We start from the raw sequence: 14,888 nt of genomic DNA, 5'->3' as shown, positions 1-14,888 counted from the left end.
CGGCATACAAAGGTACCACTTCCTGAATAACTGATACTTTAAATTTGTCTTCTTAAAAAAAGAAAATTGTACCAATCTAAACTTTAGAAATGAAAACACCATTTTTAAATTTGAGAATAACACAAAGTGTCAGTACAAGATAATCAAGATGTGGAGATGCCGGCATTGGACTGTGGTGAGCACAGTAAGAAGTCTTACAACACCAGGTTAAAGTCCAACAGGTTTGTTTTGAATCACTCGCTTTCGGCGCACTGCTCCTTCAATCAGGAAGGAGCAGTGCTCCGAAAGCTAGTGATTTGAAACAAACCTGTTGTTCTGAGAGGGCCAAGTTATGAAATAATGATTTTCATTTACATAGACTATAGTTTTGGGCTCCACTTTGCATGAATGATGCTAAAAGGGTATAAAAGTTTACTAAGTCCTGAATTTGGAAGATTGTTGCAGTCTCATTCCCAATCTATAAATCCAAGATAGACAGCCAAGGGCATGGGATCACTCTGGCTGCTTATTTCTCTTTCACAGCTATGTCCATGCCACAGTGCAAAGCTCACTCAGCACTGCACTGGAGTGTCAGCTTGGTTTTTCTCTTAAGGTTCTTCATTTACATCCCAAGTTTCCTTAAATTAGACATTTCATTTTTTTTGAACATACTGTAATATTCGTGACCACAGGTAGCAACATAGTTATTGCGAACAGAAAAGTTTCTTGGATTTAGAATTACAGTAACAGATCTTTAACATGTCACAACTGAACATTGCATATAGCTACAATGTATATAGCGCTTTTCACATAATAAATCATCCCATGGCACTTCACAGGAGCATTATAAAACAAGGTACAACATCAAGGCACATAAGGAGAGACTGTCAAGACGACCAAAACCTTGGTGAAAATGGTAGGCTTTAAGAAGTGTCTTGAAGCAGATTAAGTGAGATAGAGCAAGGCAGAGGAATGTAGGCCGATATTCCAGAGCTTGGGGCCAAAGCAGTGGAAAGCATGGTCACCATTGGTGGAATGATTTCAACCAAAAGTAAGCTGGTTTGTCCTCAGAGATGCAGAGAGCACGTGAAGGCACAAGTTATTTTAATGGTTTTTCGTGTACCCAAAGTGGATGCATGTGGTCTCAACTTGTATGATTCTGGTCAGTGTGCTTTCTTTTTAGAGATATCCACCGGATCAACGATGTTCTCAGTTTCTACTGGTGTTCCAGTTTAAGGTATACAAGACCAATTTGGAGCAGTCTTCCAATTTTTCCCAACTTTTTTGTATTCGTTCTGGGAATTGTCATACAATCACAGAGTGTAACGTATAAAAGCAGTAATTTTCTTTACTATTAAACGTTTTCTTTGTTTGTTTCATTGTTGGGGAGACAAGTTCTGTTTATTAGTTCTGTGCGTGCGGGGAGAGGGAAGCTGCGGGGGCGTTGGTGCACAGCACCAGTGTTTTCCACTGCATTAAACAGGGTGCCTCCCCTCTTCCTCTTCCACTTTGACTCCACCTAGCCGCCTGTTTTCGCGCATGCGCACCGCGCCTGGCGGCTCCCGCCCGGCTGACCGGAAGCGCGGCCGTAACCGGGGCAGTGCATCCGGTGAGAACTCTGCGCAGGCGGCTCAGCTTCGCGGAGGGGGTGAGTCGGGGGAAAGAGCTGCAGCTTGAACACGGCGTCCACCGCAGGGGCTCATTGCAAACAACACACAGGTTAACCCGCCCAGAGACAACATACTCCTCCTTCACATCCATCCATCTGCATCCACAGCACTAACTGTACTTGAACTGTAGGTCACCCTTCCCAGCATTTATTCGCTTCGCCAACATCACTCAACACATCATCTGGTCACTTATCTCATTGCTGTTTGTGGGACCTTGTGCATAAATTCCCTGCCCTGTTTCTCTCCGCCACAACAGTGAATTTGCTTTTCCATTAGCTTTGAAATGCTTTGGGACTTCGCGAGATGCTCCACAAATGCAGGTTACTTCTTAGGTTTGCGACTAGGAACCTAGGTGAAGTCGTGCCGTGACAAATCTTTAGGTCAGTACCCCTGAACTTTAGAGTACAGTTTGCCTTTGTGAATTGTGAGTTGTCGAAGGCCATTTCCTTTTAAAAGGTGGTGGAGTGATTGTTGAGATAGTCTTTGGGGAAGTGATAGAATGGATGTTATATTTAATGATGTGGAGAAGCTGGCGTCGAACTGGGTGGGATGGGCATAGTAAGAAGTCTTCCAACACCAGGTTAAAGTCCAACAGGTTTGTTTTGAATAACAGTGCTAGCAGAGGAAGAGTTTTTACATTGATGCCCCCTCCTCTTCCCACCCCTGAGTTTAAAATTATATTTGGTTATATTAATTAGAGCAAACAGTTTTTATTATATTAAGTTAATTTATGTTGCATTATATTCAGTTCTATTTATATGGCATTTTCCATATAGTTGAACATTCCAAGGTGATTCACAAGAGAGTTATCAAACTGAATTTGACACTGAGCCACAAAGCGTTATTAGAACAGATGGCCAAAAGCTTGGTTAAAGAGCTTAGCTTTAAGGAGTATCTTAACGGAGGACAGAGACATAGGAACGCTCAGGGAGGGAATTCCTAAGCTTAGAGCCCAGGCTGCTGAAGGCATGACCACTAATCGTGCAACAAGTAAAATCAGGAATGTGCAAAAGGCCAAAATTGGAGAAGTTAGGGTTGTGGGCTGAAGGAGATTACAGCGATAAGGAGAGGAAAAGATGAAAACCATGTGGAAAATTGCAAAATCAAGGTACTGTTTACCTGCAGCCAATGTAGGTTAGCGAGCATAGGGTTGATGGATCAATATGACTGAGAGTGGAAGATGAAAGGCTGGGCAGGAGAGCATTGGAACAGTCAAGCCTTGAGGGGACAGAGGCATATATGATGGTTTCAGTGACATGAACTGAGGCAAGAACAGAATTGGATAATGTTATTGCAATAGAAGTAGGCGGTCTTGGTAATGGAAAGGATCTGTATTTGTAAACTTAACTCATTTAAGTCAAATATGACACTCAGATTGTGAATAGTCTGGTCAGCCTCAGACTGTTGCTTGGTCCAGGGATGGAGTCAGTGGTTAGGGGAGTGTAACAGGGACTATAGACAATGGTTTTGGTCTTCTAAACATTTAATTAAAGGAAATCTGCTCATCTAGTATAGGGTGTTGGACAAGTTGTTTAAGTAGTGATTGGTGATGTTCGATGCGAGAAGGAATGCAAAATCAATGTTGAATATGAAGATTTCTATAAAACATGGATGAAAGATTGAGCTACAGAAGTTGTTCACAGTTTAATTAAAATATTCTTTACTTTTGAATAAAACAAATAGACAAAGTTATTCAGTTCAGTTATGAAAATTAGTACTATGGTTATGATACTGGGCTAGAAGTCTTTAGTTTGTCAATTGGAATCCCATCAAGGAAAGTGAGGTTGAATTTAAAAAGCCATATTTGTGTCAGTTTGTATCCGAATGATCATGAAAGCCACATTATTGTCTTTTTAAAAGAAATACTTTACTAAGCTTTACTAAGAGAGAGAAACCTCCTTACCTGATGGCAGTGAACTAGTTACAGCCCACACACCCTCAAGAAGGATAGGCTACAAAACTACCTTGACATCCCAATAATTAAAAACAAATGATTATTAAAGTGCTGCTGTCTGTTTCCGAGGTACCACTTACCGGTGAGGTTGAAAAAAAAAATCTTTTATATAAGTTACTTTTTTTGCCTTTTGAGGTCTTTATTTAAGGTCCATGATCTGACTCTTCAGGTGGATATAAATGATTCTACAGTACTATTTGTCAAACAACAGGAATTTCTCTTGTTTTGTAATCTAACTTCTCATACCAGATTATGTCATCTCCTGTTATGACTGATGCCCTGTGCCAAAGGACATGGGTATTTGGCTGCACCAACTGAATTTTAAAAGTAAGGAATGTGAAGTGCATCAGCTATCCCAAGGGTGTGATAGTATGGTGTGATATTTGTGCTCTGCTTTAAGGCAGATCCTTGCTCCGTCGTCTGCTAGTGCTTCATCCTGAGCTGATTTTCTTGGCTGTTTTTGTCAATGGTGCTTTGCCTTTGCCTTCCACTCTCAGGCAGGGTGAGTAAACAGATTCCGTGTCTACCTAAACCAGAATGGGAATCAAATTTGTGCTGTTGATATTTTACCAAACCCCACACTAACAATCTAGCCAAACACAGATGTAACATCTGACCTTTTACATTCTCAGTCCTCACTGGCCAAGGCTTCAAATGCTCTTTCCAGGTGAAGAGGTGATTTACACTTCTTTCGATCTTGCCTAATGTATTCACTGATCTCAATGTGTTTTTGTTACACTGGTGAGATCAGATGCAGATTGGGGACTGCTTTGTGGAACATCTGTGTTCAGTCCTCAAGAATGGTGACCTCTGGTGACCTGTCATTTTAATTCTCCACCTTGCTCTCATGCTGACATCTCTGTCCTCTGCCTACTGCACTGTTCCAGTGAAGCTCAACGTAAGCTTGACAAATGGTATCTTATATTTCAATTCGGCACTTTACAGCCTTCCAGGCTCAACATAGAGTGCAACAATTTTGGAGTATAATTTGCCCCATTTTGTTAACTTTTCTTTGCTTCTTTGTTTTTTATTTCTTATTTGGGCTTTCAGCCAACAGTATACCTGCTCCGGGCACATTTTTTTCTCTGTTTATTTTCTTGACCCATCACCATTCCCTTTTCACTATGTTATCCTTGGCCAGACTTTCAAATTGTTGGTAGGATCTGGTTAGGGCCCAATACAATCGTTTTTGAAGTTAGACAAAATTTGAGATTTCAGACACTTGCTCAGTGAAAAAAGCCACACGATGCCATGGTTTTTGAACAAGCAAAAATAAATGTAATTGTACAACGTCAAAAAGTAAAAACAATCTATAATAACTATCTTCTACTCTTGAAATTCAGGGTAAGTATGAATTGTATGTGAATTAACAGGCAACTGTAGTTGAACACACCACACAGCATAATAAATGGCAGGTGAGACCAAGAGTCCATGGATTTCTCAATAACCTACCCAGATATCAATAACACGGAGTCAACCAATCTCACTGAAACTCTGTCTGTTTGTGAGAGATTCCAGCCTTTAGGGAATTCTCCCCAAACACTACTCCAACTCAGATGGCATAAACTACCTCGGGAGGGTTTCAATCTCGCCTCTGCGATTCTGTTGACCTGGAGTATCGATTATGCATCAATGCACAAGTACAACTTCAGACCTTCAGCTACATCAAGCTGAACACTCGTGTTTTGAAGGGGTGCCTTTACCCCAATGGACTGCATCATGGAGTTAACAACTTTTACCTGCCTTCTTCACTTAAAGTTTCCCCCGCACCCCAGCCCTTTTCCTGTTTGGAGACATTTCCTTGCTCCTTTTTTAAAAACTGAACTTAGACCTCTTCCTGACTCTGTCCCCTCTCTGAGACTCTTTTAGGATCTCTTCTTGTCCACTGCCTTCCTGATGTTGCTCTGCTTCTGGTCAACTGATCTGGTTTTATTTTCTTGCGCAGGCATGCTGAGTCCAAAGAACACAGTAGCATTGTAGGGCAGCACGGTAGCATTGTGGATAGCACAATCGCTTCACAGCTCCAGAGTCCCAGGTTCAATTCCGGCTTGGGTCACTGTCTGTGCGGAGTCTGCACATCCTCCCCGTGTGTGCGTGGGTTTCCTCCGGGTGCTCCGGTTTCCTCCCACAGTCCAAAGATGTGCAAGTTAGGTGGATTGGCCATGATAAATTGCCCTTAGTGTCCAAAATTGCCCTTGGTGTCCAGGATTGCCCTTAGTGTTGAGTTGGGTTGTGGGGATAGGGTGGGGGTGTTGACCTTGGGTAGGGGGTAGGGTGTCTTTCCAAGAGCCGGTGCAGACTTGATGGGCCGAATGGCCTCCTTCTGCACTGTAAATTCTATCTATGACTGAGTGCTTGGTTGTTCAATCACACTACTCGCCAGAATGCTGACTCTTGGTTTGATAGCTGCCATGTAAACCATTATGGTTTTGTCACCCTCCGATTTATTAAGTATTTCGTTACTGAGATAATTTGGGATTCCACTATATGACTGACTTTGAGACCTGCTCTATGTTGTCACATGATTTGTACCAACAGGGCTGTGACTTGAGATAACTAAAAATTACAACCACTGGCAGCAATTGGTAAATGGTTGGGCAATTTTTTGTCTTAACAATTTCAGTGCTCGGTGTTGGGCCCATGAACATTGAAGTTGAAAATTTACGCCAGATAGCTTTTATGTCATCTTTTCCCCTGAATCTTCAGGAAAAAGCCAGAATTATTTAATTCCCGATGTACTTAATACAGTGGAAAAACATCTTCCTTATCCGTATGATTCATTTGTGCTATTCCTATTGAATGTTTCAATTATCTGTCATTTCTAACTTGGGAATGGCAGTTATGCTTGGACTGCTAACAAGAATAATCAGCTCAGGTCTCATTATGGATTAAGTGCAGCAGCTTTCCTCTTTTAGACAGCTGTATTGAAGAAGCCTTGAATAAGTGACTGACTGCTGTAAGAAGAGGTTGTGCCTATCATCTCGGTGAGACAATCTTTCATTTGTACTTCAGTCATTAACAGGCGTAGTTGCTTTGACTCTGTTAGATGTATACAATAAGGTCTACACGTGCACAATGTATTGGAGAAAACATGCTGCTAGTTCAGGTAGGATTCTAAATTTAATTTTTGTTGCCTCCAGGATTCTGCAGAGGATCAGCATGGAGCTTGGGAAAGCAAAATTGCTGCGAACTGGAATTAATGTATTACATCAAGCTGTTCACCCAATTCATGGGATTGCCTGGACAGATGGAAAGCAAATTGCTCTCACTGCCATATACCTAGTCAATGGTGAGGTAAAGTTCGGTGACAGCAATGTCATTGGAAGTTTTGATCATGTCAATGGTCTTCACTGGGGCCCCGTTTGTTATACAGGGGCTCTGGCATTGCTCGCCGTTCAGCATAAAAAGCATATAACTGTCTGGCAGTTACAAAACAGTACCTTGGAGCACAACAAACTTTTGGTTTCACAAACTTGTGAACTGGGAGAGATATTTCCAATATTGCAACAAGGCTGTGTGTGGCACCCAAAACATGATGCCTTAGCTGTACTAACGAAGAGAGATGCCTCTGTGTTGTTTGCAGTGCAGGTTGACAATCGCAGAGTTAAAGCAGATATCAAAGGTAGTGGTTTGATTCATTGTGCTTGTTGGACTACAGATGGGAATCGTTTAGTAATTGCTGTAGGCAGTGCCCTTCATTCGTACATTTGGAATAATACCCAAAAGACTCTTCATGCATGTAAATTCTGCCCCATATTTGATGTTGGAGGATACATCTGTGCAATCGAGGCTTGTTTGGATTTGCAAGTGGTTGTGACAACTGAATTACCCCTTGATAGAATCTGTGGTCTCAATGCTGGTATTACTTTTGATGTTGCACCAATGTCAGAAACTGGATCTTTGATCTCACGACCCACAATGCTCTCAGTTGATGAAAACCATTCGATGGATATGAGAAGAAAATCAATAGATTCCTCAAGGTCTTTGATAGAAGGCCCAACATTTTCATCATCTGGTCCTTTAGATCTGACCCATCTTCTTGCAAATCATCGTAAATCTGATCCCAGCCCCCTTATTCATCTGAAACGTAGGGATTGCCTTACTGGAAGTGGTCAAGACTCATCACATCTGATTCTAGTAAAATTTGAGAGAAAAGTAACAACAACTAGAAAAGTAAACATCCCTGGGATTCTGGTCCCCGATATTGTAAGTTTTGACCCTCGTCGATGTACAATCGCTGTATCATCCAATACTTGTAACATGATATTAGTGTATTCAGTGACCCCTTCAAGTATGCCAAACATCCAGCAAATACAGTTGTACAAAAATGAACGGCCAAAGGGCTTGTGCTTCCTGACTGAAAAACTACTATTGCTTTTAGTTGGGAGACAAAAATCAAATGATCTTGCTTTTCTGCCATCTTCAAATTCAGATCGTTATTTAATCAGACTTATGACTAAAAATCTAGCCTTGGATGATGCTTCTGTATTACCAGAGACCCGTGGGCAGCCTGGTATTAATATCTCTGGAATGAAGAAGTATTTTGAAAATCTGTCCCAAGAGGAGCCAATTACAGGAAAAGAACTACTGTTGCCAGGAAATACCTCAATTCAATTTCCAAACAGTAGAAAAGGATTGATAGAAGAAGTGAAGAACAGCAGTAGTGAGCAGAGCTCAGAAGCAAGTACTCCAAAACCAACAGAAGGAATCTCACCCAGCACGTCTGCTGCGATTTTTAACTATGCTGCAGAACCTGTTAATAGTCCCAAAACTAATCATGGACTTGGGATACCAAATAGAAATTTGACTAGTCCAATCTTGGTTAGCGGAGATCAAAATACACAATTCCATACCAGTACTTCACTGAATATTGGTGACAATGCAAATGAAAAAATTGAACAACTGACTAGAAAAATGGAGAAGTTATATGAAAGCTTCACAGAGATGAAGCAGTCGCTTTCTCAAATTTCAGATTATATAAAAACTGGAAAGAAGTCTTCAATGGCCTATCCACCTGATCCATCCTTTCTTTATATCATCTGTCAGGTATTTCTTTCTACATTGTTAGCTATGCTGTTGAGAAGTAGATGTTTAGTTTATACTCTTGGTTAAGAAGTCAGAATTGTGCTTTATTTGATTTTGCATGCAATTAATCGTTGCTACATGAAGGCTTCCAAATTTTTAGCGTTGTACTTGAAAGGAGTTAGACTTAACCCAGGAACAAAGGCAAATGTGTCAAGTGAGCAGCTTAAAAAAAGTTCACAGTTTTGTCATTCCAATTATTTGGCTGGATACTAATTCATTATTTGCTATTTGTTTCACCCTGCACCCTCTTTACCCCACACCCTGCACTGATAGATGGCAAGCAGCCTCCTTGCAAGTTTCTGCCCTCTAGCTCTTCACCTTCTGTTTCATTTCTTTCCTCACTCCGCCCATTTAATTTCTTCCCTTACCCCATCCCCATTTAATTTCTTCCCTCACTCCACTCCCCCCATTTAATTTCTTCCCTAACCCCCTTCCCCCGAAAGTTAGGAAGAAACATTCCTGTCCCTAGCCTACCTCTCGTAATTACATTCAATGAATGGGATTTTTTGCACTCCAAGCGGCATTTTTCATGGCGGTGGAGGTGACCTGCCATTGGTCGAAAGATCATGCCGCTGTCAACGGGGTTTCTCATTTTATGCACCACTTTCCCGGAAACCCATGACGGAGCTTCGCTATTGGCAGGTCTGGAAGAACCTGCCTGTGAGAACACCTGGAAAATTCCGGCCAATTTGTCTTATTCGTTAATAACCTTATTTGTCTGGGCAGCACGGCGGCGCAGTGGTTAGCACCGCTGTCTCAGCGCTGAGGTCCCAGGTTCGAATCTGGCTCTGGGTCACTGTCCGAGTAGAGTTTGCACATTCTCCCTATGTTTGCGTGGGTTTCGCCCCCACAACCCAAAGATGTGCATGGTAGATGGATTGGCCTCTGGGGCTGGTTGAGCACAGGGCAAAAGAGCTGGCTTCTAAGGCAGGCCAGCAGCACAGTTCAATTCCCGTACCAGCCTCCCTAAACAGGTGCCAGAATGTGGTGACTAGGGGCTTTTCACAGCAACTTCATTTGAAGCCTACTTGTGACAAGCAATTTTCATTTTGCATTCATGCTAAATTGCCCCTTAATTGGAAAAAATTAATTGGGTACTCTAAATTGGGTACTCTAAATTTATTTTTAAAAAACTTATTTTTTTTTCAATGTGTTTCTCTCGCTCTGATGTAAGCAATAATTATATCTCTCTTTTCTATAAGCAGAACTTAAATGAGTTGGTTTCAAATTTGGTATTAGCATGAAATCTCAGTCCCTAACACCTGTCTGACGATTGCTGCTCTCATCTCTTAATACACACTAAAGCTACAATAGATGTGTCAGCAGATCATTTCCTGTCTCACATGCACAAGCTCCTTTTGGAAAGAGAAGTACTTGCATACTTTGCTTCATAAAAGCTTTTGAAAATTGTATTATTTTCAAAGCTATTTAATGAGAAAGGCTACTCAGTATAAAGTCCTAGAAGCTAACAAAGAATATGCCAACAGTACAGTTGACGTGAACGTTTCTAACAAAGTCTGGAAATTTAGGTGCACATTCTATTTTCAGTGTCAATATAATCAAAATTCAAATGAAATGGGGACACTTTTAACCAAGTGGATGTATTTTGAGCGGTTGAAATCTTGCCCCGTATGAAATCACAGCTCTGGCCAAAAATATCAAGCCCAAACCTAAGCATTGAAAACTAATGCAGCATGTATACTTAATCTATTTTTTGAAAAAAATATTCTTAATGTGAACTTTTGACATTTAAATTACTGATAAAATAATGGCTAATTATTGTTAGGAATTTGAAGGTATCTGGTAGTCCGATTGCACAGCAAGTGTTGGATTTATGTAGGCAAATCCCATTCTAAATGTTCACATAACTTTTCAATGTAGGAAAAGTAGACACAACAATATTATTATAATAGGAAGTTATGTGTAGAAAGGTAATCAAACATCAATATATTATGCATAGATTATGCAGTGTGAATACATTTGCTATACCATACTTCTTTGAAGACAGCTCTATCCACAGTGATTAATGTGGTAGTCACAAGTGCATGGGGCTGTTTAGCACACTGGGCTAAATCGCTGGCTTTGAAAGCAGACCAAGCAGGCCAGCAGCACGGTTCGATTCCCGTAACAGCCTCCTCGAACAGGTGCCGGAATGTGGCGACTAGGGGCTTTTCACAGTAACTTCATTGAAGTCTACTCGTGACAATGAGCGATTTTCATTTCATTTCATTTTTCATCAAATACTGGAAAAAATGTACCTAAACTTATTATATAAGCTGTTTGCAGTAGTAATAGCTGATTTTAAATGTGGCTTGTGGTGTACATTATTTTCAGGATTTTTTGCAATAGTAGTGAAACTTAATTGTATCCTGCTGGCTATTGATGCGATTTGTATTTTTAGTTCGGGCATTAAAGCATTTACAATTATGTTAAGCCAATGTTCAATGCACAAATTCGAATCAGTGATACGAAGATCCATTAACATCTGAAACAGCTAGTGGTGCAAGGTGTTGTAAATATAAATATTGCTGAGGCTTGGATATTTGCTGTGAAGTGTTTTATGCTTCAAAATGAATTCTGTCATCGATGTTCTAAATGTAGTTTAACATTGGGGTTTTCAACCATGTGCTTTAGTGGTGCTGTGTATAGACTTGTCTCTGTGGTTTCCAGCATGATAAATCCAGCTGTCACTTGGGAGGGAATGCTCACCAGACATTTTTGCCAGACAATGATGGAAACCATCAAAAACCAGACCATTTGCAGTCCACTGCAGTAAGTTGAGGAAGACGCAGAAGCTATGACAATTCACCTTTCATTCAGAGATTGATGGGGGAAACTCCAAAGTTATTTGAAATTAGAAAGAAAAACTTTCTTTCATTCAACTAGAATAGCTATCAATGCATCTATCTACAATTGAATTGCTTTTGAAATACCTCACTTTCAAATCTAAAAGTTTTCACATTAAATATCTTCTGGGACATATTCAATTTATTTAACTTTTTGTTATATATATGTGCTCATTAAAGTGATATGCCAGTGATTAGAAAATGGCACATTCCTTCCAATTTGTAATCCAGTTTCCGCATTGCATACATTCCAGTCAGTTACAGCATAAATTGTATGAAGGATTAAGTAATAACAGTATACTTTAAATATTCAGTCTAATCATTTGAGCGGTTGCATGATATTTCCATTCACCACACCGACTATCTTTCTTGACTAGTTGAGTGAGCTTGTTCTTTAGCTGGGATTATCAACAGCTATATTTATACACGTGCATTCACCGAGAACTGTGTACAAGTGGTTGAAAATAATTTTGCTTAGAGTCACTGTCGGCATTGGAGAAATTTTTTTGTCATCAGTCTGGGTGGCATTCTATCTCGGGTACCTGTAGTCCAGGAACAGCATTACAACTCATTTTATCATCTGGTTCTCTTGAGGCAAATGTCCACATTTCAATGAATCTCATGAAACACAAGAGTTGTAAAATTAGGCATTTTATTAAATTACTATTGGTTAAATTAATTTATATTAATTACATTTGCAATACCTAACATGTATTTTAATCCAAATTATTGAAGAAAATGCTGCAAGAAAATACAGTTGTGGATGAAAAACGAGCTTTTACCCTTTGTGAAGGCAGGCTTCGTCTGAGTACAGTGCAAGAAGTTTTTAATCTCTTCGTTGTTGAAATGTTTCATGGTAAGTAGTTTTGGTTCATAAATAAGAAATCTATTATGTCTTTTGTAGTACCATTTTGGCATTAGAAAGTTTTGTGAGTGCCACGAAGAATCCAGCAGAAGTTTGTAGAGTCAAACAGAAAGTAACTTTATTCACAGAATATGTACACCGGGCCAGTAGTTCACCACTGGTTCCCTCTCTAGCCGGTACCACTGGCCAGCTCTATTTATACAGCTGTACTGCTAATGATTTCCCTATCTCTCTCTCAATGGGGGAGTTCATACTCTTCACGTACCATGGGGTAACCCATTGTCCACAGCCAATAGGATCCGGGCAGGTTACAACAGAAATATTGAGCAAATACTGGGTCTGAGATTTTCAGTCCTGAAATAGACACACATCTGAAATATCACTGCATGCTGAAAAAGTAGTTATAGGAAAAATCGCATCTATTACCCGGATTACACTGGACTATATCTTTCTGCTTCCATCTGAGATTGCCATCCTGTTACAACTGATATAACTGCAGTCACCTATTTCTCCAATTGGAGACTGGGTTACCTCTCATTGCTAAAGTGGAAAAGGAGCACTGTCAGTATTCTGCTAGTGAATAGCATTCCCTGTTTATTTCACCTGTTTCAGTAAATTGTTGGCAAATTGAAAATTCTTAGCTTGAGGGTGAAGGAAACTCAAGTGTTGATAAAAATGTGAAGGTTTGTATTTGTAATGGCCCATATTGCATCAGCTACTTTCAGAATTTTTATCTGCATTTGTATGGCAGAAATCCCCATGGCAATAACCAAACCAAAGTTTTCTCAGATTGGCCATTAGCATCAAGGAAATCAAGGAAAGTATTACGGCGGTAGAAAGGACGCTTGAGGACTCGTCTACTGAGGCAGTATGGGCCGAGGTTAGGAACAGTAGAGGAGAGGTCACCCTGTTGGGAGTTGTCTATAGACCTCCGAATAGTTCCAGAGATGTAGAGGAAAGGATTGCAAAGATGATCCTTGACAGGAGCGAGAGTAACAGGGTAGTTGTTATGGTGGACTTTAACTTTCCAAATATTGACTGGAAATACTATAGTTCGAGTACTATAGATGGGTCAGTTTTTGTGCAGTGTGTGCAGGAGGGTTTTCTGACACAGTATGTAGACAGGCCAACAAGGGGCGAGGCCACATTGGATTTGGTACTGGGTAATGAACCCGGCCAGGTGTTAGATTTAGATGTAGGTGAGCACTTTGGTGATAGTGATCACAACTCGGTTATGTTTACTTTAGCAATGGGCAGGGATAGGTATATACCGCAAGGCAAGAATTATAGCTGGGGGAAAGGCAATTATGATGCTATTCGGCAAGATTTAGGATGTATAGGATGGGGAAGGAAACTGCAGGGGATGGGTACAATCGAAATGTGGAGCTTTTTCAAGGAACAGCTACTGCGTGTCCTTGATAAGTATGTACCTGTCAGGCAGGGAGGAAGTTGTCGAGGAAGGGAACCGTGGTTTACTAAGGAAGTTGAAGCACTTGTCAAGAGGAAGAAGAAGGCTTACGTTAGGATGAGACATGAAGGCTCAGTTAGGGCACTTGAGAGTTACAAGTTAGCCAGGAAGGACCTAAAGGGAGAGTTAAGAAGAGTGAGGAGAGGACACGAAAAGTCGTTGGCAGATAGGATCAAGGAAAACCCTAAGGCTTTCTATAGGTATATCAGGAACAAAAGAATCAAGGATAGTAGTGGAAAGTTGTGTGTGGAATGAGAGGAGATAGGGGAAGCGTTAAATGGATATTTTTCGTCAGTGTTTACACTGGAGAAAGACAATGTTGTCGAGGAGAACACTCAGGTTCAGTCGACCAGGCTAGATGGAATTGAGGTTCAAAAGGAGGAGGTGTTAGCAATTTTGGAAAATGTCAAAATAGATAAGTCCCCTGGGCCAGATGGGATTTATCCTAGGATTCTCTGGGAAGCCAGGGAGGAGATTGCAGAGCCTTTGTCCTTGATCTTTATGTCGTCTTTGTCGACAGGAATAGTGCCGGAAGACTGGAGGATAGCAAATGTTGTCCCCTTGTTCAAGAAGGGGAGTAGAGACAACCCTGGTAATTATAGACCTGTGAGCCTTACTTCGGTTGTGGGTAAAATGTTGGAAAAGGTTATAAGAGATAGGGTTTATAATCACCTTGAAAAGAACAAGTTGATTAGCGATAGTCAACACGGTTTTGTGAAGGGTAGGTCATGCCTCACAAACCTTATTGAGTTTTTTGAGAAGGTGACCAAACAGGTGGATCAGGGTAAAGCTGTTGATGTGGTGTATATGGATTTCAGTAAGGCGTTTGATAAGGTTCCCCACGGTAGGCTATTGCAGAAAATAAGGGAGTATGGAATTGAAGGTGATTTAGCGGTTTGGATCAGTAATTGGCTAGCTGAAAGAAGACAGAGGGTGGTGGTTGATGGCAAATGTTCATCCTGGAGTTCAGTTACTAGTGGTGTACCGCAAGGATCTGTTTTGGGGCCACTGCTGTTTGTCA

At 40.8% G+C, this 14,888-nt stretch overlaps 1 protein-coding gene across 4 annotated transcripts in view; it reads left to right on the top strand.

The window, feature by feature from the left end:
* The first annotated feature begins 1,555 nt into the window (after positions 1-1,555).
* The window catches only part of LOC119967528 (WD repeat and coiled coil containing), a 30,227-nt gene continuing 16,894 nt past the window's right edge, over positions 1,556-14,888 (top strand). Inside the window, exons 1-4 of one of the 4 annotated variants that reach the window (XM_038800200.1) lie at positions 1,638-2,029; positions 6,519-6,587; positions 6,744-8,649; positions 12,270-12,390. In XM_038800200.1, coding sequence (XP_038656128.1) covers positions 6,763-8,649; positions 12,270-12,390 — 2,008 coding nt within the window. In that variant the 5' untranslated portion in view covers positions 1,638-2,029; positions 6,519-6,587; positions 6,744-6,762. The other 3 variants (XM_038800202.1, XM_038800201.1, XM_038800198.1) reach the window with 3 other exon arrangements.

This window comes from Scyliorhinus canicula, chromosome 6 (genome assembly GCF_902713615.1).
Source record: "Scyliorhinus canicula chromosome 6, sScyCan1.1, whole genome shotgun sequence".
Taxonomy (NCBI): Eukaryota; Metazoa; Chordata; class Chondrichthyes; order Carcharhiniformes; family Scyliorhinidae; genus Scyliorhinus; species Scyliorhinus canicula.
The sequence above is the reverse complement of the archived record's forward strand: the minus strand, read 5'-3'. Positions and strand labels throughout refer to the sequence as shown.